A 27958-nucleotide genomic window follows, 5' to 3' on the forward strand; every position below is an offset into this window, starting at 1 on the left:
TCTCTGGCTCAGCTGGGGGCAGGAAGATGAAGAGGCCTGAGTAATGGCCTGACTCCGTTGCCAGCCCCTGCCCTGCATCCGCAGGCTAGGAGGAAATGACACAGCTTCCGTGGCCTGGGGAGCTCCATGGACGCCAGAGTCATGGAGGGTGCGAAAAGGCTACAGCCACCACAGCAGGTAGGCAGGCAGGCAGGTAGGCGACTAGTCGGCTGGCTGCCCACCTGGGCTCCAGAGGCATCCAAGCCAACGACCACAGGTGGAGGGACTACCGGTACTCAGGGACTCAGGGGAACAGCAGAATCTGAGGCCTGGCTTGAGACTAGCCTGTATCAGAAGCACCATGCTGTCTGATGCCCATGCGGGAACCGAGAGCACAGTAAATCCCACCTGTCCTAAGCCCCACGCGCCCCAGACCACATAGGCACCTGCCAGTGCTCGGATTACTCACTCTGACTGGGTCCTCTCTGCAGCCCAAGTTCCCCTCAGGATGCTCCCAGGGGCCTCCAGGCCTTGGTTCCCAAAGCTGCCGGGAAAGGCAGCCAATACCGGCCTGGCTGACAACGAGAGGAAAATCCCACATAGGCGGTGGTGGCGGCAGCACTGAGGAGCTGGATCTGACTTCTCTCCTCCACAGATGACTCAGCCCAGCTCTTTATCAGGAAAACTGATTTTGCAACAGCCTTTTAAATGGCCTCCCCACCCCCAGCTTCTCCCCCGCCCATCAGCCCACCCCATGCTGCCACATTCATCTTCCCACCTCCTGGCTCTACATGAGTCTCTCCAGTGTCAAACCCTTCGCCGCCTCCCCAGGACAAGGGGAACTACAAGGAGAGCTCCTGCCCAGGATTCAAAGCTTCTGGCATCAGTGCCCACTGCCCTCTTGTCTGTACCCTGAGCTTTGGGGAAGGAAGGTCAGCGGTGTGATGTTCCCACGCCCACCCTGTGTGTTCTTACGTCCAAACCGCTCCATGGGGAAATCCTCCTCATATGATGTCCTTTCTGCTGCCCTGAACCCTGGCAATCCTAATGCAGAAGCTGCCACCACCTGTCCTACTCCAGCTGTGTCACAGCTGTACCACCCTGAAGGATGCGATCACTACCTGCTGGGCACCCTGACTGCTCCCTGTGAGGCCAGCACCCTCATGTTCATGTTACTGAACAAACTGGCTGTGGCAATTCACTCCATGTCACACAGCCAGGCACAGGTCAACCCCAGGATGGTCCAGAACTGCCACCGGCCTGCAACAGGAGTTATACTGTCCCCTCCCAGGGTTGGGCATGGTACTTTGTCCAACAGCCAGTAAGAGCCTCAAGTGGCTGCTCGGTCTACATTTCTGTTCCCACCCCCATTTCCCACAGGCATTTGCAGAATGATGACAAAGTCACTGCTGGTTACAGTAGCCCTGAGGGCACTGGCTGCAAGGGGCTTCCCAAGTCTGTCCTCAGTGAGCCCTTGCACCAACTTGTAAAGGAGGTGCCTTGATCACCACTTAATAGGTGAAGAGTACAAGGCACAGAGGAGGAGTTTGCTCACCCCAGGTCTCCAGTTTGACTTACCCCAAGTGCACCTGCCTTCAGTATGTTCCCAGGCCACTGTCCTTGTCCCAACCCCTCTGACATTTCTTCTGGGCAGCCCTTGTCAATCCATTTGACTCCTGGATTGGTGCTCTTCCCCTGCTCGCCCCAGCACAGAGGCCTCTGAGCAGAGGTAGGGCTCAGGGAAAACAGGAGGTTTTCAAGGTGAGGAGGCTGACCTGGATGAACTCCTGTTCCCTGCAGGATGTGGGTGGAGAGCAGGCAGAGTGGGAATGTGGGATGCAGGTGGGGGGGTTGGAGATGAGGGCTCCCAAGTCAGCACAGGCCCAGAAAGTAGTTGCTCACTGCCAACTGACCAGGGTCCTACTATGGCAGCTCAACCAGGAACCAGGGGCCACAGCCTTGGCGACTGAAATACTCGTCTCTAATAGGTAGATTTCTAGAATATTGGAAACTGGAACTCGGAGAGACAGGCAGGCTGAGTCCTAGGTAGACAGCAAGCCAGAGGGAAAGGGTCACAGAGAGCCAGGGTCACAGAGAGCCAAGGTCACAGCCTGGCTCTCACGTCCTAGGCCAGCCCTGGAAACGCAGGCCTGTGCTCCCCAAGCACCCCCCTGCAGTGTTGCCCTTCTTCCTTATTCCCTGGAGTCCTTGGGAGCTCAGAAAGGACAGGGATCCACACACACCATTCTGGACAGAACACATGACCCAGGGGGCAAGAAGATGTGCAGCCAGGGCAGGCCAGAGGTGGCTAGCCTCATACTGTGCCTCTGCCAGCACAGGGAAGGACCTGGTCACTGTCCAGGTCCCTGCTGCTCATAGTATAGCATAAACACCTCCGCACACACACACATGGACCCTCCCCCTGAGTTCTGGGCCAGCCCAGGACCAGAGGCCACTCTCTACTCTCTGCAAATGTGCCCAGGCCCAGGAGGGGTTCATCAGTGTGGCTTCAGGAACCTATGGAAGGACCAGCACTCCCATGGTACTCCCTGGACACAAACTAGGTTGGTTCAAATGCTAGATTGGTCCTAAGTGCCTCGTGGCAGGAAGGGAGAGAGAAGGAAGCAGGTAGCCATAGGTCTATGGGCAAAGAGGGAGACAAACCCTTATCCACAAAGAGCTGGGGAGAACAAAGAGCCTGAGGAGAGTAGAATTAGGATAAAGCAACCAGGAAGGCTTCCTGGAGGAAGTGGTATATGTTTCAGGTCTTAAAAGATGGGGATAAGGAGGTGTTTCAAGCAGTGGAGACAGCAGATCGGCAGAGGCTGGAAGGGTCCAAGTAGCTGCCCCCTACCCACCTCCCATAGCCCCAGTCAACATGGCCTGCAGGAAACCTTTGCCAACAGGGTACACCCCTCCCGGGGCTTGTCCAGAGCCGAAGGAGAGTGGGATGTGTGCACCAGGCACATGTCCATAGGGTCTGCGGCCCAGAAACCAAGAACACAGTGCTGTCTGCCCAGGGCCTCAGTTACATAACTGCCCACTACTCTGGCCACAGCTCACCAGGACACTCTGCCACCTCCTCTGCTGCCTGTGCCATTTGTCTCAGCAGCTTCTTTCTTATAGAAGAGGCTGCCCAGCAGCGGCCGCAGTCCTAAGTGAAGGCCAACATCCTGTGGTAAATTCCCCACATTCTTTCCTCACAGAAAAATAAATATGTGGGGACCAAAGACGCAGGCAGAATGAGAAGGCTGCCCTGAGGCCGTTGGGGAGGGTCACTGTCTGCTGCTGCTGCACCCCGAGGAGGCCTCACCTGAGCTGGCCCCTTGGTGGCCCCAGGGCCTTGTGAATCCCGCTCAGGTCTCAGGTGAGCTCACACCCATTCAGGGCACCAAGGAGTTCGTGGGCATGCCCACTGTCTGCTGCCATGGCTCCTCTCTTGGCATGCATTCGGTGCAAACATGGCTGCTAGAGGTAGCCAGTGTCACACCCCTATTTTACAGAGGAGGACACTGAGGTTGTCATGTGCGCACGGCCTGCCTGCTGCACCTTAGGCAGTTCCCATTGAGAAGTGCATCACCCTGGCTCTGGTTCTGCCTCAACAAGGCCCAGTAGCCAGGCGGGAACCTTTTGCTGAGACCCATCTTGGCCCAAGTCTACAGGGCTGGGCTCTATAGGTCTCTGTTTCCGCTCCAGCCCTCTCTGGGGCTGGTCTCCCTTTTGTGTTGCCAGCCACAGGCCAAATTTCACCTTCGGCCCCTGCCCTGAGCCTACTCTCAACTTGGGCACCCCAGCAACCCCCTGGCTATAGCGGGGACAGCCAAATCTGAATCCCAGAACTCCGAGGCCTCAAACTACAAAAGAGGTAGAGATTGGAGTTCAGAAGGTTTGGTCTCAGTGTATGATGTCTGCCCAGTCACAACTTGTGTGAGATGTGAGGCTGGCCCTTGACCCTCTTAGGGGGTCAGTTTATGCACCTGTTCCAAAGAGGGCTTGGGCTGGGCCAGAGGTTCCCAGGTGTTATGCCCTCACACCTCCAGGAAGGTTCAGGTAGCACTCTTCACAGGCCTAAGCCCAATGTCTATTAGAAAGCAAAGGTGTGGTCTCGGGTGTGTTACTGCGAGGTCAGAGGCTGGTGTGGATATTTCATAGGAAAATGAGACCGTGCAAGGAAATTAAGGACACAGGGTGCGTGCTTTTGGTCTGATAAGCCAATATTCAACTAAAGGTCAGGCACCATGCATAGACCGGAAGACAGAAAGGCAAAACTGCTTGCCTTCTAGCAGAGGAGTGAGAGAGCGCATACTCAAGTCAGTTGGGAAACGCTGGAGAGAAAAGTAGAGAAGGGATGGGAGGTGGGAGGATGGCTGGGGTGGGGAGTGGCTTGCAATGATGTGAGTGGGCAACAAAATTGTTGTCACTGAGCAGGCTGCCTTGAGCCAAGAACTGAAGGACAGGGAGGGAGGCATGGGGGAGGAGTGGCCAGGCAGAGGGAAGCACTGGTGCTCAGGTCCTGAGGCAGGCTTATGGCTGGCAGGCTGAAGGATGCTGCACATGAAATGGTTCTCTAGCCTGTCCTGTGGGACTCTGGGGATCACCCCACAATGCCAAGCGTGTGTGCACACACACACTCACACTCATGGGCTTGTGAACACTTGGAGACCCCTGCTGACAGCCATATGTCCTCCTTTACATGTTTTCCCACATAGAGAAGTGCTGTCTGCACTGCATGCAACAGAACATGCTCAGGCATGGAGAGGACAAGGACATACAAGAACATGTGCACCCGGCATGCAGCATTTCCCTGGCATGCTGGCACCACATATGTGTGTCAGGTACACAGCTTGTGGGAGGCTGTGTGTCCCTGCTCTGTCTTCAGGACTCCGAGTCACCAGATGTCTCTCACCTTGAGGGCAGGTACCACTGAAAAATGGCAAGTGCAGTTTCAAATCCACACCTCCAGTGTGTCTGCTGCTGGCCATCACCACCCTCTACCACAGATGACTGCAGAGCTGCCACCTCACAATCACATATGCCAAGGGGCACATTACTGTGGACAGTGGCCCCTTTCCTGCTCCTCCTGCAGTTACGCAGAATGTGACAGGCCAGGTCAAAGACCTGCTATAGCTCTGTCCGGACAGAGATTGCCACACCAGCCCCAGCAGGCCTGGTCACAGCATGCCCTTACAGTGTTCAGGGCTGACTAAAGGGTAGGAAGTAAAGGCGAGATTGACGGCTGGGTTTAAGCTCTGTGCAGTCTCCAATCCACTGTGAGGCCTCAGGCCAATCCTCCTCTCTGACCTAAATCAGAAGCTTGCAGGGCCCAGGACTGATGCGCAGCATGTTAAGCCGCCACTTGTGACGCCAGCATCCCATATTGGACTGCCAATATGGCTGAGTACTGGTTGCTCCACTTCTGATTCAGCTCCCTGCTGATGTGCAGGAAGACAGCAGTGTTTGGGTCTCTGCACCCACAGGGGAATCTGGATGGGATTACAACCTCCTGGATGCAGCCTGGCTCAGCCCCAGCTGTTGTTGCTGACTGGGAAGTGAAAGTGAATTGAGGATTCTCTCTCTTTCTGTCTCTCACATAAAAATCTTCAAGTTTTTTTTTTTTTTAAAGAAACTTACAGATGTACCAGAATCCCTCAGGGAACATATGAAAATGAAGATTCTTTGGCTCCCCATGACCCAGACTCATAGCATCTCAGAATATATACATTAACAGGCTAGCTGGAAGGAATGAGTTGCACCCCCAGTTGGGCATGCATGAGGGTTCAGAGAGCACAGTTATACAATGAAGCTGCCAAGCCAGGAAAATGCCTGGCCTAGGTCCAGCACAGAGTGAGATCCCCTAACATAAGCCAACACACACTAAATAAAGCCCATTTCTACACATCACCATGTGTGGTAATTCTATACCACTCCTTGCATGTGCACAACATTCTTGTAGCTTTCCCACCCACCAGAGAGAAGCAGAGCGGGGACTGTCATGCTTCTCAGGCTAGAAGATGGAGACAGAGATGGGCCAAGGGACCTACTGGGGCTCTCACAGTCTGTACCTCCCTGCCATAGACCCCAGCACAGCCTGGAGCAACAAGGCACCATATGGCTGTGTCCATTCCAGAGTTGTGAAGACCCTCAGCACACAGGATCACTCTAAGAATTCAAGGGGGGAACATCAACCAGTTCACTTCCTTCCAGACAGCAGGTCCCTCCATGGGCAGTGTGTTGGGGGCCAGGGGGGTCCACTTCTGCTTCCTGCTACTTTTTGAACTGAACAGGTTGTTGTGTTTTAGCAGATCTGAGTTGGTTACAACTGCCCGTGACAGTGACCTTTACAGGCCTGGGGATATGCTGAGCTCAGTGTCCTTCTCTGTGAAAAGGTCTGCTAATCCCCACCCCACTGGAGCACTCACAAGGTACAGAGTTGCAGTGACAATGGGACAGTCGGCCTCTCCCACCTTCCTGGAGGCCGTGTGGTCGCTGCCTTCCTCTGTGCCCAGCAGCACATACCCACACCTACCAACTGCCCTATATGCTCAATGACAAGCTAAGTGAGTGAAGAAATGAAATCTCACTAAGGCAGCCCTCTCCTTTTAGCTAACATCATATTCCACGGCCCATGTCCCAGCGGGAGGGCTGGAATGGCCAGGGCCAGAGGGGTGGGTTGTGGGTCCTGGGTCCATGGGCCCTCCCATCGTGCATTGTGGACACTCAGGCAGCAGTGGCGGGGGAGGTAATGGGGGCATGAGCCCTGAACATAATCCTGTTGAGTCAGAGGCATAAATAATGCACTAGTGTGTCCTCTTCTCACCAGCCTGTTGCACTAAGAATAGCACTGAGACCCTTCCAGGGATTCCAAAGGGAAGAGAGCAGTACACCAAGAAGGGGACAGGCAAGCAAAGGTGTCAGCCCATCCTTCCAAATCCGTAAGACAGAAGACTCTGGAAGTTAGAACACAAAGGGATCTTGGAGGCCACTTGCCAGGAGTGGAGCAAGAACAGCCTGAGATGGGGTCTCTTTGCCCCAGCTGGTTTACCAATCCCTGCCCACCAACCTCCCCTCCCTCTACATGGTCTAAACCAAGAAGGAATGCATGGATCCCCTCTGGTGTCTGCTGGGTCAGATTCAGCAGACGGAAGGAGAATCTCTGGGTTCTGTTTTTTCTAAGTTTGGGAATGATGGGACTTCAGGTGAGCTTCCCGTGCTTTAACATACCTGGGAAGCACTCAGCATATGGCTGGGGTGCACACATCTTTCAGATCCTCCTCGTCCATAATAAGGCACTGGGTGATGCAGGTACTGCACCCAAGTGCCAGACTTAGAGGGCAGAAAAACCAGAACATCTCCTACCATACAGATGTGCAGACCAAGGCCCAAACAGGGAAGAGGATATGCCCAAGAGCGAAGAGCAGAGCTGTGCTTAGGACATGGCCATCCCAGGGCTGCACATAGATGAATGGAGGTGCTGAGTGTAGTGCAGGCCCTGCTTCAACCAAAAACTAAATCTCTGGGGACTCGCAGACCCCCACAAGAATGCCTTGTGGAGTGACTGCAGCCTCCTGCTTAAGCACAAGCCTTCCCCAGCCTGTGCCTAGGGCCTGCAGTCACAACCCAACTCTGATGCAGGATGTAGGGTGGGGGTGGGGAGTGGGATGAAGATGCAAACAAGCTCTGGGAACATGTGTGTGGCCTCTGCACTCACATGTCCCATGAAGTGGCCAGGGCAGCGTGGAGGGCCCCTGACAGCATTCTCAGAGTGGTGACTCACCCAAATGCCTGTAACGGGAACTGTACGCTAGTAGGCATGGTAGCTTGCCCCTTGTTGCCCTCCCCCATCCTTGCAACAACCACACCTGCCCTCCTTCAAGTGTCCCTACAGGACCCTTACACTGGCTGCTTCTATTGCCAACAGCCCATTTTCTCAATGCCTTCAGCTGTACCTTTCTGCCGGCACCTCTCATCCTTCTAGGCTGTTTACAAGTCCCAGGGGAGACTTCCCAGACCCTCAGAGGTCACATTCCTCCATCACAACCTCCTCTCCTGCCCCTCCAAGCTCCTGTCAGCTTTGTCATTCCATCAGTGTTTGCTTTAATGACAATCTGTCCTGCCACTGACGCACTGGGGACCTCAACTACATCTAAGCCCCACACCTAGGCCACAGCTGGGGCTCAATACATGTACTGACTGAGGGGCAAAAAACAAATGATTCAAACACTGCTCACACCATTGCTACAATGCTAGGAGCAAGTCGCCCTGGGCAAATTGTGCAAAATCAGAAACTGCAACGGATTCTGTCTCCCCAGCTGGGCACCCCACTGAGTGGGGTCTCCAGCATGAAGGATGAGGCCTAGATGAGAGCAGGAACCTCTAACAGGGAAAGAGTCCCATGCAAGCCACATAAGTAATGGACAATGTCACCAGACTCCCCAGCCTAGCTCAGAGCCAGCAGCTGAGTGTCAGCTCCCCCTCCCCCACCAAGCTCAGTGACAGCACCATCTGCCTGGAGGCTGTGCAGGGGTGGAGGAGGGAGCAGGAGGGTGCTTCGAGCAGAAAGCTTCAGGCACAGAGCCAAGAGTGGGTGGGGCCTCAGCAGGAGACCTGAGTGGGGCCTGGCAGCTGGGCATGGGGGAGCCAACTGGCTCCCACTGGGCGATGGCACGCTTGTTCTCGGTGCATGTGACTAGTTCTTCATCAGCATCCTCCCATCCCCCGCCTCCAGGTACCTTCCAGAGGACTTGTGTACACAGAGTCGTGTCTTAACTGTTACCAAGACCACCTCAGAGATAGTTAGGTCCCAATGTCCCCTCTTCCCACAGAGCCCACAGGGACCCAACAGCTAGGGGGGCCCAGCAATGAAGGGCTCCTTGTTGCTCATGCAGTCTGGACTTGGGTGCTGGCCTCTCTGGACTCAGTTGCCCCCATCTGTGTTACTGATACCAGCATACATGCCAGGCTGCATGTGAGTTCATTACCACTTAGGGGTTGGGATCCACCCATGCCCTACCCCTCAGGCAGCACTGTCCAGAGCACCTGTGATTCTTCTTGGCCTGCTCCAGGGAAGATGGGAAGAAAGGAGGCTGAACTGGTCCAGGAGCCAACCTCAGACCTCAAGGCATGAGGGATAGGGGTGATGAGGATGAAGCAGCATGCTGTGTGTCCACAGGTAGATGGCTCAGCCCCTCTAAGTCTCGGATTACTGTCTAAAGGAGAGAAAGGCAGTGTTGTGCACTGGGGAAGCAGTCTTTGAGGCCAGGCTGCCACTCACCAACTGTGTGACCCCAGGAACTCCCTTAACCAACCTCTGCATGCAGGGGCTGCCTCCCTAGGAGATGGTACTGACAACAGTACCAGCTTCATAAAGGACTTGGAAGGCTCCTGACACACAGTAACAAGAAATGAGGATGTTTCAATAGTCCTTGGCTTCTGTCTGTGTCCAGGAGACTTCATCCAGAAGGATAGGATGGCAGGGGCTTGGGCTAGTCCACCTTCCCAGGACAGTGCTCATCCAGCCGTCCCCTTCCTGCCCCCCTGACACCATGCTGTCAGCCCCTCCTGCCGGTTCTAATTCTTTCACACTCATGAACCCAAATAGACCCTGACCAACCTTGTCACTGCAGCTCAGAACCAGAGCTGGAGGCCCAGAGGAAATGAAGGATTTACCTCGAGGCACCAGAAGGGGAGCTAAGCCTAGAGGTTTTGGCAACCCTCCTTAAAGCAACACCCGCCCCCCCCAGCCCAGCACAGGCACCCGTCCTCCCACCATCAAAGCCCTCTCCTGGTCTAATGTCAAGAATTGACTTATACTGAAATCTGGCAACCCCTGAGCAAGAATCCGTCTCCTCAAGGCTTGCTATTTTAACAGAGATCAAAACACGATAATTCTATTAATAAACACTAGCTCATTATTTTTAGCATTTGTCATCTTTTCATTTAATTGTCAGAACCACAGTATAAGACAGGGGTTCTTATCATTTCTATTTTATAGAAGAGGAAGCAAAATCCCAGAAGTTACATAACATGTTCAAGATGTGCCAATGAGCTGGGAAGGGAGGTAAGGGACCTAGCCATAGAAACTGAATGAAGCAGGTCATGGGATTGGACAGTATTTGGCTCCGCTCACTGCAGCCCAGGAAGGCTTAGGAGGGAAGGGGAGCTGGAACAGGCCAGGGCAGGGCAGGGCAGGGCAGGGCAGGGCAGGGTCAGCACAGCTCCACACAAGGCTGCCTCACCAAGTGGAAAAGATGAAGCCAGGACAGTGGCATTTCAGCCGGCAGCCACTGGTGGTGATTTCATTTCAGAGAGGGCTTTTGTGAGCCTCTGGAATGACAGGCCTGGAGGCTATGCCCATGCTGGCTCCTCCGCTGGCTGCACTGGGGAGCCAGGCAGGCCCCATGTCCAGGGGCTGCTCTCACAAAGAAGACTGGGCTCACACCACTGTGGCCCAACCCAGTGGTCCTCACCCCTCTGACCAGAGCTCAGGCAGAGAGCCCAGTGGGATCTGTAGTCCTCAGTGATGCCATCCCCCAACCACAGCCCCCCTCCTACCTGCAGCCCTAGTTCACACCATCTGCCACTTTTGTGCAGCTGGATTCCACCCCCCTCCACTCTTCCAGGTCCTAGAGCCCCACGTCTCCTCCAGGAGGCCTTGGCCATTCCCTGTCTCCTCTGTGCCCTATTGGGAGGCCCTCCCTGGCCACTAGCCCAAAGCAGCCCCTGGAACTATTCTCCAGCTAAACAGCTGGACTCAGTTTGTTCTTCATACTGCTTTTTTTTTTAAATCTGAAATTATCTGAATCACTTTATTTTTTCCTTGTCTATCTTGACTAAAATGCAATCCCCTTGAAGTCAGGAACCTGTCTGTCTCATTCCCTGCTGAAACCCAGTTTCAAACCATCTTCTCTGCTGCTGCCAGCCAGGAACAGTGGGATCCCTGGGAGAGGAAGGGGTGTACCCAAGGGCCTATGGCAGGTGCACAGGTGCAACGCTGCACTGCCTCCCAGCTGGCCCATCTTGCTTCTCACTACAGTGGAGCCACAGCCTGCGGCTCCTCACCCAGGGTCTCTCAGTGCCCTGAACTGGGCATCTCTGCTGTTTCCCCTCAGGTTCTCTTTCTGGCATCAGCCGCTCCTATGAGCTCATGTTTGGAAGCCTGGGAGCTGCCCTGGAGGAAAAGATGCCTCCCAGGCCAGGCCACTGGGGCCTGCAGGTGTGTTCCTTCCTGTGGGAGAGCCCTGGCCAGGCAGAGTGAATACGGCAACTCCCACCCAGTGCAACTGCCAGAGCTGCAAAGCGGGCTCAGGGAGCCCCAGACCCACCCTGGCCAAGGGGCAGGACAAGGAAGGAGAGGGGGACCCAGAACAAGTCCTGCTGTTACTTTTCCCCTTCTGCAGATGCTCCCCAGGCCCTTGTGCCCCATCCACTTAGGAGGAGCAGCTCTTTTCGGGGGGGGGGGGCTCAGTCACCTTCCTCCCACTGACTCTCCCTGGGCTTCTGTCTCCCCAGTTCAAACCTTACACTGACTGAAGAGAGAGGATGTATCATCAACCAAGATCCAGACACCTGGATGCCACTGGTCTATTTTGTTCATCTGTGTCTGCCCCCTTGGGGGAAGGGGAGTGGAGAAGGGCAATTCAAACAGAAAAGGGAAGGAGTTGACAGTCTGTTTTCAACTTGTGAACGCACAGCTGAGTCTGAGTGCTGGCTGGGGGCTGGGGACCTGGCTCCCTTGTCAGTTGGCAGAGTGGGGGCTGCAAGCCAGGGTGGCACAGCAGCAGTTGGCTGAAGAGAAGTGATCCCAGTCCACCCGCACAGTCGGAGAGACAAACCACAGAGGGAAGGAACCTGCACAAGCTCTCCTACAGGGGATGAACCCACCTGCAACTCCCTTGAGGGCTCACCCCTCGTCCAGGTGATGCAGCAGGCAGCAGATCATCAGCTACAGTGTGTGTGTGTGTGGGGGGGGACACTGGTAAACGTGAGACCAGTGCCCCTTAGTTCCCACCCCCTTCAGCATCCTCTCCCACCCTCCACTTCCCCATGTGACGGGGCAGGGCTCTCTCTGACCATCCTTATCACACCAGCAGCACTGTTGTCTCAGGTGCACACTGCCATCCCTGACCCCGGGAACCGGCCAGAGCAAGGGCTTGCTTGGCGATCACACAGCCTGCCAGCTCATTCCAGGGCCACCTGCAGCTAGGATGGGATGGGAGCCATGACTGGGGAGCCTGCTGCTTCCCTCACGGAGCACACAGCGTCTCTGGTCCCAACCAGAATAACCCAAATTTGGGCTGGGGTCGCGGAGAAAAGAGAGAGCCCTGTCCCAGTCTTCGGAGAGCTTCTGCGCAGCCAGACACTGCCCCGTGCCCCCGCCCCTGTTCTGGTGCGCGCCGCTGGCTGCGGCAAAAGGGGCAACAGAAGGGGTTGAGCGTTTCACCCGGACTGTTGGGTAATTTCCCCTCTCCCCGGGGAGCGCTCTCCTCAGGTCGGGTGGGGATCAGGCCGGGGGTCCTCGTGAACAACGTCCTACAGGTCCGTGTCTGTACCCCACTCACCCTCCACCCCTCCTCCCCCGCGAGAAGGGGAGGCGCGGGTCCAGTTGTGGCCGTTCCCGCTGCCCCTACCGCCACCCATGTTGATCAACCCGGGCTGGGCCAGGTCCACCGTTTTCCTGGGTCCAAGCGACCCGACCTTCCCCAGAGTGGGCTGGGCAGGGGTAATCGCGGGGCCCAAACCACTCCCCACCAATCCCCATGGAGCGGGACTGCGGCGTAAAGAGCGGCACCCGGGCTGAAGCGCCCGCGCAGCCCGAAGGAGTCGCTTCCTCGTGTGAAGGCTTCACAGCTGCCGGAGGTCCTCCCCCTACAGATGAGTAAACTGAGGCCCCGGGGTGTAGCAGTGACTTGGCCAAGGTCACCCTGCCTTCAGGGGAGGGAGCCCAGCGGATCCACCTTCTCCTGGGTAACCCCGGGAACTGCGCAGGTGGAACAGGGCGCGGCACACACAGCACCCGCACCCCTGGGGGACCAGCACCCCTCACTCACCTCTGGCCGCTGTGCGAGCGGACCCCCAGAGCTGCGGGCGCCGTAGCCTCCTCGGCTCAGCTAGCAGCGCCGCTCCCTGCGACCCGCCTCCAGATCCCGCCGCCCCCGCCTCCGCCCCGGTCCCGGCTCGGTGCCCAGTGCCCCCTCCTCGCTGCCCCGGCCACTACCGCCTCGAGGACTGCTTGGTCGCGGGAAGCGAAGCCGAGAGCTGGGAGCGCAGGGCCGGCAGGCAAGCGGACAAGCGCTTGTCTCCTGCTCCCCGGGGCCCTAGCGCCTCCCTGCCCGCACCCCCGCCCCGCCCCGCCCCGCCCCGCCCCGCCCGGCCTGGGGGTGCGGCTCCCTGTGCCCCAGCTCGGCCTCCGAGCTCCACGCAGATCTCTCTCCCTCTCTCTCTCTCCGCTTCCTCACCATCTTCTGTGGCTCTCGGTCCTGATCAACGTCCCCAATCTCCACCGCCTTTCTTCACCCCTTTGAAATTTGTCTTTGTGTTGGATCCTGCCCTGCAGCTCACCTCCTCCTCTCACCGGGGTTCCACCTGCCTCCCACAGGCAATGCCCCCAGTTCCTTGGTAGGACTTAGGCAAGTGAGGACTGAAGGGGTGCTCTCTCTGGGGCTTCCTCCCCCATCTCCTTTCACTAACGCCGGTTCTCTGGGTGCTCAGCTCAGCAGGGCCCTGCAGCAGTACCCAGTGGGCATCAGGGTCAGGTGGTGATGCTACTCCCAGTCCAGGACCCCTTCCGGGCGTGGGGAGGGGGAGGTTTGGAAATCCACACACCCCTGCCACTGGAAGGCAGGACCATTCTGGGTATAATGCTGGTGCCCCTAGCACCAGGCTGGCTCCACTCACACTGGCCTGCTATAGCAAGAGCTTGTGTTTTTATATTTCTGCCATTGAAGTTAGGAATGTGCTGATGTCAGCCTACGTCATCCAGAATTCTCTGAGAAATGGGCCTCCAGGTGGCCTGGTATGGGGACATCCCCCCCCCCCCCGTGGGTGGGCTCAGAGTGCAAAGTGATCAGGTGACAGAGGGGACAACCCCTCACTGGCCACTCCCATCCTGCTGGCCTGGCCTCTTGGGCCTCAGAGAACTGCTCTGGCTCTCCAGGCTACTCTTGTCCCCATTGTGCTGGGCTGGGGCAACACAGGGCCCCCCCCCCCCCCGGGGACTGGTGCCAGGCAGGGCACTGCATGTCCTGAGAGAGTGTGCAACCCAGCCTGCAGGAGACCAGGAAGCAAAGTGTGTGGGTGAGAGGGAGAGCGAACGAGAGCTAGGATGACTGCGTGGGTGGAAAGAGAAAGACATGGGGAAAAGAAGAGATGAGAGAACGTGGGGCAGATCTGTGCGTGGGTGTGCTGCAGTGGGTGTGCGAGAGTGGCTATGCCTGGTGCAGAGGATGTGTGAACACAAGAGAGCTTTCAGGATGTGGGTGGGTAGCAGAAGAACATGGGAAGAAAAAGCTGCTTTGAACCGGTGTCTGTGGCAGGCAGTGTGTGTGCATGTATGAGGAAGGGTGCACATGGTTGCTTTGTGTGTTTTTAGGTGGGACCACAGCTCTGTAAGCAAATTTGGGGCATATCCATAAGGGACAGGTGTACCTGGGAAGGCACATGTACCCATAGCACGGGTATGCAAAGACACAACATTGTGGATGTGGACATGAGAACATTGTGTATGCATGTGCACATGCTTATGGATGCACGTGAAAGTGTGTCAGTGTACAGCAGGGTGCATGGCAGCCAGAGAGTGATGCTCCTCACTATCCCACACACACACCCATCATGATCATATGGTGTCAGGGAGTGGAGGGAGTAGGCAGTGCCTTGCCCAGGCTCCTCTGGCTGCTCCTATCACACAAGCCAAGGAACAAGAGCCTTGGCTTTGGCAAGGTGATCACTGTTGGCTCTTGACATAGGTGGGAGCTCCAGGGCCTCATCAAGATAGATGTGACCAGGGTACGGCTCCTCTGAGAAGTCAGCCCCACCCCTGGGGCAGTGTCCACTAGAGCAGGAAAGGCTTCTGAATCCCCCCCAAACACCAAAACACATGGGTTGCAGGTCTCCCCAGCACATCTGACGGGGGAGGGAGTATGGCTTGGCAACAGCCCCGCCAACTCCTGCAGCCTGAGCAACCTTTTCCCAGCCCCAGGTGGGTGGAAGAACACAGCCTGCTGCCTCATCTCCATGGAGACAGGCAGCTGAGATTGTTGAAAGCAAGGGCCCTGGACCTCTCAAGGTTTAGCTCTCAATTCCTCCGCCCCCAAGCCAGGGGACTGACAGTTCCCTTCCTAGGCCTTAGTTTCCTCATCTGCTAAGACATGAAATAGGTGTGCCTCTAATAGAGCTGTTTGGTCTCTGGGCTACAGGAACCCATCTAACCTCGCAGTCAATCTGGGTAGTGGAAGCCCCAGGTTCCAGCTCTAGCTTTGCCACCAATATACTTTGGGCAGATTGCTTGCTGTCTCTGGGATCTGGTGTCTCTACCCACACAACAGTCTGAGGGGGACCTGTCAGCTGTGACCAGCCGGGACCCGCACGAGAGGCCGGCCCTCTCTTGGGGCTGTTTGGTGGGCTGTGCTGCTGACTCCTGCTCATGAGCCCCAATTACACTGACCTTCCCACACATCTCTCATGCAAGTTGGCGGGTGCTGATAGCAGAAACTTTGAGCTGCTGTTCTCTCCGCAGCTTCTACCCTCCAGTCCACCAAGGACCCTGGCAGAACCCACCTAGCTGGTCCTCAGGATTGAGAGAGATGGTGCTAGTAGCCACTGGCCAAGGCAGGAGATGCTGCTATGCATCCCAGGGTAGGGTAGTTATCTGGATGTGTCTAATCTTCTGGCTGTGATGGGAGAAAGCTCCCAAAGAAAACCCTAATCTGCCAACAACATGGCAAACCCTCATGCTTCTTTCCTCCACTACCCCAGGGGTCTCTGGTCAGAGAGGAGGGACTCTGGCCTCTCCCTTCCTAAGACCATCTCCTACAAGATCCAGCTTCCTTCTGGCCTCCAGCCCTAAGAAGCCTTCTCTACCCATTCCATTCCTCCAAAGTCACCCCTCTGCCCCTCCGTCCCCAGCAATATCAAGAACAGTCTTGGAAGACCAACCTGCTGGACCAGAAAAAGCTCTGAGACTGCTCATGGTGGGAAGAGCACGGTCATTGTCTCAGCCCCAGAACTGACTGTTAGGGTCTTAGGTAGTGAACTTAAACCTCTGCACCTCGGTTGTCTCATCTATACCTTGGGGAGAACAGCTCTCTAGAAAAGCTAGAGTAGAAGGAGCCATGACCCAGCTCAGAGGAAAGGCCACCCACAGTCATTATAAAACAGTCCTTTCTCCTCTGCTCTCCAGCTGTGGTCTCATCCACTCTGGTGCCTATGGATAACATCCCTAGTTCCAGAATAGAGTGGTAGTTACAGTATTCCTCCAACCATGATGGAATCCCAGCAGCCTGCTAGCCATACATCTTGGATTGTTCCCGCATCTTTCCTGAGCCTCAATCTTCTCATCTGTGCAATGGAGCTCATAGGTTTCCCATGCAGCCTATGAGATGAAATGCCGCACATGAAACTCTCGGCACAGTGGGCTGAGCACCTTGTCAAGGGCTAACAAGGAGGAGCAGCCATGGCTACTGAGCCGAGGCCAACCATGTGACTAGGGGATGTCCCTTGTATGCCACCCCGGGGACCCTATGATGTCCAAACACACTGCCCCTGCCCAGATCACTACAACTCCTCAGCAGCTCAGCAAGGTGCACAGCATTCACACTTCCAGAGATTTTTAAAGATGAAGACTCTGAAATTCCCCCACACTCCCCAAGGGAAGACTGTTGCTAGGGTTGGTCCACTCAACTTTGGGTCTAGACTGTCCCTGTGCCTCCTGATGTCTAGCTGCAGTCTGGAACTGGAAGGGAGTGGGTTCCAGGACCTCATTCTCTCCAAAGTGACAGTCAAGGCTCCTGGACCTCCTACCTCCTATCCTTGTCCTTGCTGCTCCACTCTTACCCTCACCCAAGTTGCTGGGGGCAGTGGCCATGGTGGGTGATCAGAACCTGGGGAGAATTATTTCTGAGAGTGGAGTGGGAGGAAAGGCTGCCGGGATGCCAGCTGGAGAGTCAGAGATGCCTGCAGAGGAGGGAAATGTTCCTTCAGTTTCCTGATGGACAAGTCCTCCTTGGGCTGTGTCCCCCACCTGCCCTGCACCTCCACCCTGGGAGCGACTGGCAGCAGTTCCCGCCTGGGCCGAGCATGGCCCGGCACACATCCTCCCCATCTGGACCCACTTCAGCGTTTCCATGGCTGGCGGTGGAGGTGAATCAGCCTGGGTCTCCCTGTCCCACCCTGCTCTGCAGACTTCAGATGCCTGCTGGGGGGATATGACTATCACCCTTTCCTTCTTTCCAGGGCTGTGCAGGCCACTCTCCCCAAATGCTGGCATTGGCACTCACTGCTGCCTAGGGGACCAGAACTCTGCCTTTGGCAACTCTAACAGAGGGGAAGCCAAGGCCAGCCCAGCCATGCCGAGAATGGCCGTCCTCCCCATTCTGGATCTTAGCTTCACCTGTGCGATGAGCAGGGCACATTCAGTGAAGCCTGCAGGGTCCACCTCCAATGCCTGGGTCTGCCTGGTCCAGCATTGTAGCTTCAGCACCCCCACTAACCAATGCCCCATGTTCCACGGGGTATCCTGCTCCCTCAGTTCCTTGGTTACTCATTACCACCACCGATGAAAGGGCAAATGAGAGCAAGAGCGGGCACTTTTTTTTTTTAACCCAGCGTGGTCATGCGGTTTTCCTTACCACCTGGCAGAGAGAGGAGCTGGGTTAGACTGTCCCACTGTTTCTGCTGTCTTGCCCCAGCTGTTCATCTGGGCATGCTCATGGGACCATAATGACTGCTTCTACAGGGCAGGAAACCCTGTGTGGAAGCCCCCCACAGTACCTCTGTGACCCCAACAGGCTAGGGGAGAAGGGTCAGAGCTTACCTGGCTTTGGGGCCACCCTCGGTCCAGAGTTGTTTGTCATTACCTTCTGGGCCTTCACTGTGTCCCAGTTCTGGCTGCCCCTGCTGTCAGACTGGGGCCCTGCTGGTGGCTCCCTGGAGCATCTGGGCAGCTTTGGTGCCCCTTGGGTGGCTGTGCAGACAGAGCTGGCCTCACTGCTGCTGGCCACCACCTCCTCTTCCAGGTCCACGAGCCCTACCTCCCCCTGCAGGCCCTCCTCACCACTGCTCTCCTCTGCCTCCAGAGCCAGGCATCTGTAGCTCCCATCCGGGATCTGGAAGGCACAGGGGGTAGGCCTCCTTTCACTGGGCCCAAGGGGCGGAGGTGGCAGGTGGGGGCCCAGCATGGCACGGCCTTTCCTTCAAGACGTAGAGAACCTCCTGGGCCTGCACTGAGCAGCTGTGTGGACCCCCGTCTCCTCCTGGGGGAACTTCTGCTGCCTCTTCCTGTGCCTTCACCTTCTGCTGAGTCCCACAGTCAGGGGATGGTCCAGCTTGGGGGTAAATCCTTCTGCACCTGTCTTGGATGTCTGGAGCTTCTTCAAGGCAATCAGTCTGTGCAAGGGAAAAGAAATAGCGCATGAAATACTCTCCGGGGTTCCTGGCTGAATTTCTGAGATACACTCATCCCCAAGTGATCCTGAGAACTGCCTGAGGTTTGGGGTATAGGTCCCTCACTTCCACAGAGAAGTGTTTCCCACGTTTCAATCAGCATTCCAGAATTTCACCAAATCCTGATGCTACCTAACACTTTGTTTGCTTACTATTTTTTCTTCAATCAACTTTAAATAGCTTACTTTGGTTACTTTAAACAGCTTACTTTGGTTACTTTAAACTTATCTTAAGCAAGAGTTGGAGGAAAACCACAAGTGTATTGTGTGAAGTCATTTTCTCCCTAGTGTACATTAAATAAACACCTAGTGATTTAAAAATGCTTTTCTGAGCACCACCCAGGAGGAATTCTCTCAGGTCCCACCAAAGGTACATACTCCATGGCAATCACAAGGACAGTGGGGCCCAAGACCCAAGCCTAGGGACAGGAATCCCTAAACCAGGTGGGTCAGCCAGGCCAGTGGTTTATTTACAAGGCTTGTATTAGAATTTCAGCTCTTCCAGTCTTCTTGTGGTCAACAAGCCATTTGATGTTTCTGAAACTCTACTTTTCCATCTGAGGAATGGGCATGGTAATATAGAATAAACATCTCTAATCCAAAGATCTGTCTGAATGCTCTGGATTCCAAAGCTTTTTGAACACCAATATAACACCAAAAATGGAAAAATCCATGCCTGACTTCATGTGATGGGTGGGTCACATTGAGACACATGTGTATTGACAGTGTTTCATAAAGTTTTCTGTAGGCTCTTTGCAGAAGGAGTTTGTGAAACAATAACGAATTTTGTGTTTAGACTTGGGAGCCTATGAGACAGCCCATGATATATGCAAATATTCCCAAATCTCCAGCATTTTTGGACTCAGGCATTTGGGATATAGAGTACTCAGCCCATTTCTTCAACTGAGAGTGTTGCTTTGGGGATCAAAAGAGAATATTCACACTGAGGATTTAGGACCATCTCAGAGCCCTAACTTAATTCATGTTGGCTATTTTTTCCTTCCATACAGATTTCCTAGGCTACTGGGTATTTTGGATGTCATAAAAAATGCTGAGGATGGAGTCAAGGAAAAGAAAGCTATGGAGCCCTGGCTCTCTAGCCCCTAACAGGTGCTGAGCAGAGATGTGAATGATAGCAAGGACAACAGCAATAATAGTATGATTATTTATAAGAACTAAAAATGATAAAATCCCAGAGAGAGAACGCAGGCTTCCTGCAGGCGAGGGGGGCTGGATGGGAGAGAAACTTGGGTGGAAGCACTGGCTGGGCATGGAGGCAGATGGAGAGTGGGTGTGGAGGAAGAGAGAGGGATCCAGGATGCCTACCAGGTTCCCAGCTTTGATGACAGTGATTTTGCTAATAGAGATCGAGAATAAATGGGAAGGAGCAGGTGTTCTGTGGAGCAGGAAGATGACATAGATTTTTACATTGCTAGGGGAGATGAGCAGAGAGTTCCAGGCTGAGTTTCACACAGAGGCATAAGGTGGAGGTGAATGAGATTCTCCCAGGATGAGCAGGTAGCACTTTAAGAAAAGGGTCCCACGTGGTCTGTGCACGTGGATGATCTGAGTTTGCACTGCTCTCAGCTCACAACTCTGCCCCCTCAGCAGCGTCAGGCACCCTGCCCCTCCTCCCACTGGGCAACAGGCTAGGTCAAAGCCCTCCCTTCTGGCTGGGGCTGTTCCAGAAGAGTTCGGTAGGCAGGCACAGAGATAAGAGGGCAAATCAGCCAGCCAGGGGAAAGGCAAACAAGTGTCAGAATGGGAAAGATAACCAGGCACCTGTTACAGCAGCCACAGCAGCAGAGAACCAGGGATAGAGAAGGCAGCCTTTTGTCTGGAGAGAGGAGCGGGAGCTCACAACCCCTCAGTCATCACAGCCCATGAGAGGACTTCTTGAGTACTGTTCCATGTCAGGGAGGAGGAAGTTGAAGTTTACGGAGGGGAGGAGACTTCTTGCCACAGTTACTATAGCTAGCAAGTGACAGCACTGGGGGGAACCTGGCTCTGGTGCCTCTAGGTCCTCTTGCCTCTCCCAGGGACTGCCCACTCACCAGATGCTGCCAGGTCTCTGCCCTTCCCAGCATCTTGCCAAGGGCTGGTAGAACTCCAAAGAGACTTGACTTGGCTGTGGGAGCCCAAGCAGGTGCCTCCTGCACTGTCCAGGTCCAAAAGGAGGAGGCTGAAGGGGATATTGCAGGAGCAGTGATTCTAAGCACATTCAGAGTGCTCATCCTCTGTCTACCCCCACTGAACCAGACAGCAGGAGGCAGAAGGAATGGGTCTGGGGCAGGGGGCTGGGCCACTCTGACTCCCTGCAGGGGCCTCACTGCACTCTATCCTTGCTTCTGTTTTTGCTGTATTTGACCATGGCCACGGTTTCCAGGAAAGAAGAGCGAGGCGGAAAAGTTAACTTTCCGCCACCCACACAAATATTTTTGGCTGGCGCTCTCTTCACACTGCCAAGCCAGGAGGGAGGGGCTGGCGGCAGGAGCACTCCAATCTGAGGTTCCTTCCAAGGAGGGAGCACTCCCAACCCAGCTGTGGGCTGGGCAGGCCTGAGCCCTGGCACCTTTACCCCTGCTCAGGTACCTTGGACTGGGGACCCTCAACAATGGTAGCAGCCACTGAGCTGACTGAGCCTCAAATGGCTGGCTGTTGGCCCAAGCCCTTTGCCTGGCCCTCCTGTGAGATGAGTGCATGCATGTATTCCATAGATGAGGAAACTCGGGCTGTGAGAGGTCACCAGGGTAGCCAGTCTCATAGGGCGGGGATGGAAAGTGGAGGGGAGTGCTAAAGCGGGATGTGAATCAGACAGCTGGGCCCGAGCTCTCAGTACTGTTCTCAGCGGACACCAGGGCCCCCAAGTCCCTGAGAGGGTGAGCTCAGGCAAGTTTAGAGACCCACGTGTGTGGGCAGGAGGAGCCTGTTTCAGCTTTGGTGGAAGTGGAGGAAGGTGGTCTACAAAGCTGTAATTCCATTTCTCTGCTAAGCTATACCCTCATCAGGCTGCAGGCTCTAAAATGCCTGCCTGTGGTTGGCAGGGCTTGATGAATCCTGCAGTCATCTTCTCTGGGGAGTGGCTTCTCTGAGCCAGGGGTGGGGAGGAAGGAGATCCAGATTGCTCAGGAGTCCCAGGCTCCTGGCACAGCAACTCTGGCTCCTTTGCAAGTTCTGTCGCTCTGCTCATTAAAGGGATCAACCTGGACCTGCCCCTCTCCTGCCACCTTCCCTACTGTGACTCAAACCCAAGGCTGCTGTAGAGTCTGGGCCTGTTGTTGGCTTGTGCAGCAATGGCCCGGAACATGACCCTGGAATCCTCTCATGTCCCTCCCGCTGCTCCCTATATGGTGGTGGAAGGAATGGCCTGGGACTGGACCTGCATGCCAATTTTGAATACACCACCTGGTGGCGTCCCTTCTACTTTGTTTCCATGTTACCATCTACAAAACAGCTTAAAGCAAGACCAACTTCAGGGTCTGGCACTGCAGTACAGTGGGTTAAGCTGCAAGATGTAATGCCTGCATCCCTCATGAGTGCTGATTCAAGTCCCAGCTGTTCCACTTCCCATCCGGCTCCCTGCTAATGCACCTGGGAAAGCAGTGGAAGATGGTTCAAGTGCTTGGGCTTCTGCTATCCACCAGGGAGACCCAGACGAGACAGAGTTCCAGTCTCCTGGCTTCTGCCTGCTCATGCCCTAGCCATTAAGGTCATTTGGGGAGTGAGCCAGTGTGAATGGAACATCTCCTTTTTCCCTCTCTTTTTGTGATTCTGCCATTCAAATAAACTAGTGAATGCAATAGCATAGAGCTGGTGGAAGCACAACAACCAGGAGTCAAACCTGCCCTCTGATACAGGATGCCAGCATCACAGGCAGCAGCTTAACTCATTGTGCCACAACACCAGCCCTAGAAACTGATCCATTTTCCCCAAGTGTAGCTCTAAGTGCATCACTAACCTATTCAAAGTAAAGCAAAGTCTCTCTCTCTCTCTTTTTCTCTCTCTGTCTCTCTCTCTCAGAGGAAATGCCAATTACAGAGCAGATCTTATGCTTCTTAGCTGAGGAAAATGATGTAAAGCTTCCTAGAATTGATGATCCAACAAGGTCCAGGGAAAGCAAGGAGGTGGGGCCTGCTAGGGATGACTCTGGAAAAACATGCAGACTTGGACAAAGTGAGAATTAGGGGTGGTGTGAGGCGGAGGACAGTGAGAGGCAAGGCTGGGAGAGGACACCAGTGGGAGACGCACTCCCATGGTCTGGGCTCTGCTGCTGGCTGTAGACAGTGTGAGGACTGCAGTGAGAGCAGAATGTAGGAGGCTAAACCAAGAGTTGGCATGTGGGATCCCTGCAGGCGGAACATTTTACAGCCATGTCCACGGCCCTGGGCACAGTGCCAGGTACATAAAACAAAAACAACGATAATAGCTGGTGTTGATGAGGTGTTTCTGATGTCAGGTGTTATTCGCGACACTTGGTGACATTCACTCATTCAATCCTCATCACAACACTGTGAGAAAGGTGCTATTATTATCCTCACTCCATGGATAACGGCATCAGACTTCCAGGACTCACCAAGCTTGCTCAGTCAGCGGTGGAGTCAGAGACGGTGAAGGTCTAGTTCAAACAGCATCCTATCCAAAACACTGCCCTATCTTAGCAATGTCGGCAGTGACAGAATGAGCCAATGAAGAGATGAGTGAATGGAGGAGAAGGGTGGGAGAGAAGGAGGACTTTCCCCACACCAGGCACGTTGCCTGGAATGTGCTGTGCCCTCATGTAGGGATGAAGTTGAACCACGATGCAAGGAAAGCGAGCAGGGAACCAGTGAGCATACTGCTCATGAGCCAGGGGGCCTGGGAGGGATTCAGGATACTCTGGCCGTACCTGCCCACCCTGCCCCAGCCTGGCAGCACCCTCAGCATTAAGGGGGACAGAGGCAGGGTCTGGCCTGTCCAAAGCCTAGCTCTCTGCTCCTAGGAAGAGAAATGATGAGGTCCTCCAAAACTGAGCTGAGAATATATTCCTATATCATTCCTTTTCCTCTTAAGGTAGGAATAGGAACCAAGGGAATATGGGGTTCCTGCCCCAGGGCTCCAAAATGAGGAGTCCCAAGCCTTTCACTGGCTGAAAAAGACCTGGGGTAGAATGGCTGGTGGGAGCAGCAATCAACATGACTGACACAGTTACCAAATCCCCTTTGGCATGACTGCCTCCTGCTGTTTTCCTGAAGGATGTAAGAGTGTGCCCCTATTCTGTCCATCACTCCTCTACCTCAGTCCTGTGGGGACAGACTGGCCAATCCAGGCCCTCTGCCTCTAACCCTAACCCTTTGACATCCCCTGTCCTGCCTGCCTAGCCCATGGAGTCCACTTTTTCCCCTCATTTCTGCCCACCTTCCAGGGCCAAAGGGCCAGGATGGGATGGGATGTGAAACTGGGGGAGATCTGGGAGCAGCAGGAAACCTTCCATTGGCATGGGGATCAGGCACTGCTGGGTGTGCTGCAAATCTCCAGAGAGCCGTGTGTCCAGTGTCCCAGGGTCTGAGAGGCTGCTCTCATGGCAGGATGGAGACTTGGCCATCCGTGGATCCACTCCTTCCCCCAGCATGGATTCACTGAGCAGCATCTCTGTCCTGTGGCTATTTTAAGGGCTGGCAGTACACCACGACCAAAGAGAAAGACATCCTGCCCACGTGAAGCTCACATGTCAGCTGGGGTGGACAGATACTAACGACGTAAGAAAGGATGTCAGACGTGCTAAATGCAATGGATAAGTCATTATTAGGCAGCAAGGGAGTCGGGACGTGCTGTGTATCGTGATGACAGAGAAAACAGTAGAAACCTCATGGACAACCTTGACAGATGCCACTCTGTTTTGTGTAGTGTATGTTTTCTCAAGTTCACTGTTAGGTTAAATTCCCATATGCAATGATAAGAAATATAAAATCAACATTAGGAAGCAAATCCAGACCCATAAGCCCTGCAAATGCCTGGAACAGATCTTTTTTTCTTTTTTCTTTTTTTCCCAAAAGATTTGTCTTGCTTGTTGAAAAGCAAAGTTATAAAAAGACAGGAGGAGAGATTAAGAGAATAAGATGTTCTGTTGGGTTACTGCTGGTTTACTCCCTAGATGCCTACCATGGTCAGGACTGGGCCAAGCCAAAACCACTAGTACAACAACATCATCTGGATCTCCCATGTGAGCCCAAGTACTTGGACCATTGTCTGCTGCTTCCCTGGTGCCTTAGCAGGAAGCTGGACAGAAAGTGAAGCAGTCGACACTCAAGCCAGTGCTCAGATGGGATGCTGACATCACAGACTGAGGCTTAATCGCTGAGCCACAAGGCCTGCCCGAGGCAAGATCTTTCTTTGGCTAACATTCTGATATTCACCAGTGTTGGCCATTTTAGAATTTTCTTGTTGCACTGTGAATTTGTCTACCATTTAGAACGGCTTTGTGCAACCCTGTATATAAACATATGATTTCACATATTAGTTGTATTTCCTCCAGAATAGTCTTTTCCAAGTCCAGTCAATTGAGAGAGCATTTTCTCAATGCAAAACATATGATACACGCTGAGCTTGAGAAGAACAATGATGGTGTCATATGGTGACTGTGAGGATTAGTTAGGTAACCTGAGTAACACCCAGGGAGATGAATTTTAGAAGTCTCCTTTCTGCAGGGGAACTTATAGTGCAGCAAAATGAGAGCCAGCAGGCATAGTGGGTGAAGTTGCCACTTGTAATACCTATATCCCATAGGGTAGCCCGACTGCCGGTGGTAGCTCTCCTGCTTCTGATCCAGCTCCTGCTGATGTAGCTGAGAAAGCTACAGAGGGTGGCCCCAGCACTGGGACCCCTGCCACCCAAGGGGAGAGACCCTGATGGTGCTCCAGGCTGGCCTAGCTCAGGTCATTGCAGTCATTTAGAAAGTGAACCAGAGGAAGAAAGATCTCTCTCTGTCTCTGTCTCTCTCTGTCTTTGAAATAAATCCATCTTTTTAAACTAAGGAAAGAAGAGCTACAATTTATTGGGTATTTACTGTGTGCTGGGCACTGTATTGGTACAGTGTGTCAAATATGATCATGTTCACTCTTCCCAATAGCATTAGGGGGCTGACACTGACTACTATGCCCAATGAACAGATGAGAACACACAAGTTCAGCAACGTGAGGTTCTGTCCATGGTCCCAGAGTAGGAAATAGAGCAAGCTGGGACCTAACAGGTGCCTGGGACCTGGCGTAGTCCCTGAGGGTCCACACAATGCAAACCACCCTTCCTTGTGACTTTGACCCTACCATGACCTCTGACCTTGACCATATCCCTCTGCCCCTGAGACTTGGACACCACCCCAAACATACGCAATCCCAGGGCTGGACTCGGGCGTCTCAAACACCTGCCATCCCTGGACTGTGCGTAGAACCCCACACCCAGGATGCCGAGGGACCAAGCCCACTCTATAAGCACTTGCTGCCGGCAGCCTACTCACATAATCAGCCAAAACTCCTGCGCGTCACATCTATTTCTGCCCCGCTGACTGGATAAATACGTGGGCCAGGGAACCAACTTCAGTAGAGCTGGAGAGACTGAAGTCACAGCTATAAATAAGGACCGGGGCTGCTCGGGATCGGGTGATCGGGGAGCGGGTACAGCAGGGCCAAGGCCAGCCTGAGAGATTGCACCCCAGGTCCTGCATTCCAGCTTCTCCTGGCCACACAAGAGCAGGGGTGCTCAGATGGGGCAGGTCAAGGGCAGGCCTGGAGCACTGGATGCCTGCTATCTTCACATACCCAGCTCCCATGCCCTGACCTGAAGGTTCACACTGGAACAGCAGCGGGGTGAACAAGACCAGGGCACTAGGACTTGAGTTACACCTGACAGTGACAGTGACAGCTTTGTCCCTGTCATAGCCAATGGAGTTCTCACATATGTCATGGAACTAATAATCGAGCAAGTGCCTGTTTCTGTCTCCCTCCCACCCTGTAGGACTCTCTAGGCCCACCCAGAGCTGAGGGCAATGTGATCTAGAGTGGTCAGCAATGTGTACACGTTGCCACCCTGTCCCCCAGCCAACCACCCATAGCCATCCCAGTCCTGCATTCAGGACACAGCAGTAGCTCCCAGTGGGCCCCAGTGGGAATAGTTATACCACAGAAATGGGCAGGTACAACAAAGCAAGGCTCCCCCCAGAGACACCACTGGCCAAAACAGGGACTAGGAGGGCCCCTGCTTCCTGGCTGGCTCTGCTTGGGCCAGTTCCTTGCCTTCCCTAGCCTCAGTTTTCCATCTGTATAGTGGGAAGACAAGCCACATTTGAGCAGCAGTTGCTGTGAGGGCTGAGTGAGCATGAACCTCCCCCAACCCAACCCCACCCTGGGTTAGCTCAGTGGTTCTTGGACTTATCCACAGGAGGGTTTCTTACACATTGCAGAACCTGGCTCATATCCCAGAGTGGTGAACTCACAATCTGTAGGGCCTAGGGTCTGGGGATCAGCATATTTTAATGCCTCCCAGAGGGCGGTCATGGGGAACATTGATTCTTTGCAAGCCCTCAGCAGTAGTCCAGGCATCACAGAGGCATGGGGATGGGCTGAGTTCTCACTACTGGTCCATTTCTTAACTCATGGGGTTTCACGGAGAAAAATGTGGCACTGGGCATGCTGGGTTGTGATTGTATTTCCTGTCTGGAGGCTGAATGCAGGCAGAAACCAAGGCAGGCAGCCTTCACTCTCTCCGCTACAGCACCACAGCAGATGAGCCACAAACCCAGAGACCTTCTTGGGGGTCATTCTTTGTGCACTACCCAGGTGGCCAGCCCAGGAGCAAGAGGGGTCTCCCCACCCCTCCCGGAGAAGAAGCTGGCACTTCTTCCCCCCCGGGTCAAAGATTCATGAAATTGGCTCACCCTGTGACACACCAAGCTCCTGGCTTGGAGGTGTGAGGTTAAGAATAGCAGTATCAATGTATGGTGCATGCCAAGGGTTTGATGCCACAGCCCAGCTTCTCCCTGGACCAACAATAGCCACAGCCAGGGATACAAATAGCTCTGCTTGTGAAGGCTCTTGCAACACACGAGGGTCTCCCGCAAGAAGCATCCTGCAGGCAGTGTGATGGGGAACCCCCTGTCGTCCAACATGGCAGCCCCTGAGCACTAGAGTGTGGCAGGTGCCACGGAACCCTCCGTGGGGATGAAGCAGTCACAGTCGATTCCCGACACTCGGCCCAGAATCAAGAATGGAGAAGGGCTTGGCAGTGATGACATGTTACAGTGACGCCCCAGGGGGCTCATGAGTTTCCTTGTCCTGCCTATGGTGCTTTGCTTTCCC

The 27958-nt window shown here is 54.5% G+C and overlaps 1 protein-coding gene across 3 annotated transcripts in view; it reads right to left on the minus strand.

Annotated features, from left to right (window-relative positions):
* SYNPO (synaptopodin) overlaps window positions 1-27958 on the minus strand; it is a 219785-nt gene that overhangs the window by 186373 nt on the left and 5454 nt on the right. For 2 of the 3 annotated variants that reach the window (XR_009247158.1, XM_036497046.2), the window contains exon 2: window positions 18005-18576. Coding sequence is in view for 1 of the 3 variants with exons in the window: in XM_036497046.2 (XP_036352939.2) it covers window positions 18005-18368 (364 nt within the window). In the remaining 2 variants the exon portion in view is untranslated. Of the gene's footprint in view, window positions 1-13025; window positions 13174-18004; window positions 18577-27958 lie in introns of those variants that run through there. The other variant, XM_058677414.1, reaches the window with a different exon arrangement.

Source organism: Ochotona princeps, chromosome 19 (assembly GCF_030435755.1).
Source record: "Ochotona princeps isolate mOchPri1 chromosome 19, mOchPri1.hap1, whole genome shotgun sequence".
Lineage (NCBI taxonomy): Eukaryota > Metazoa > Chordata > Mammalia > Lagomorpha > Ochotonidae > Ochotona > Ochotona princeps.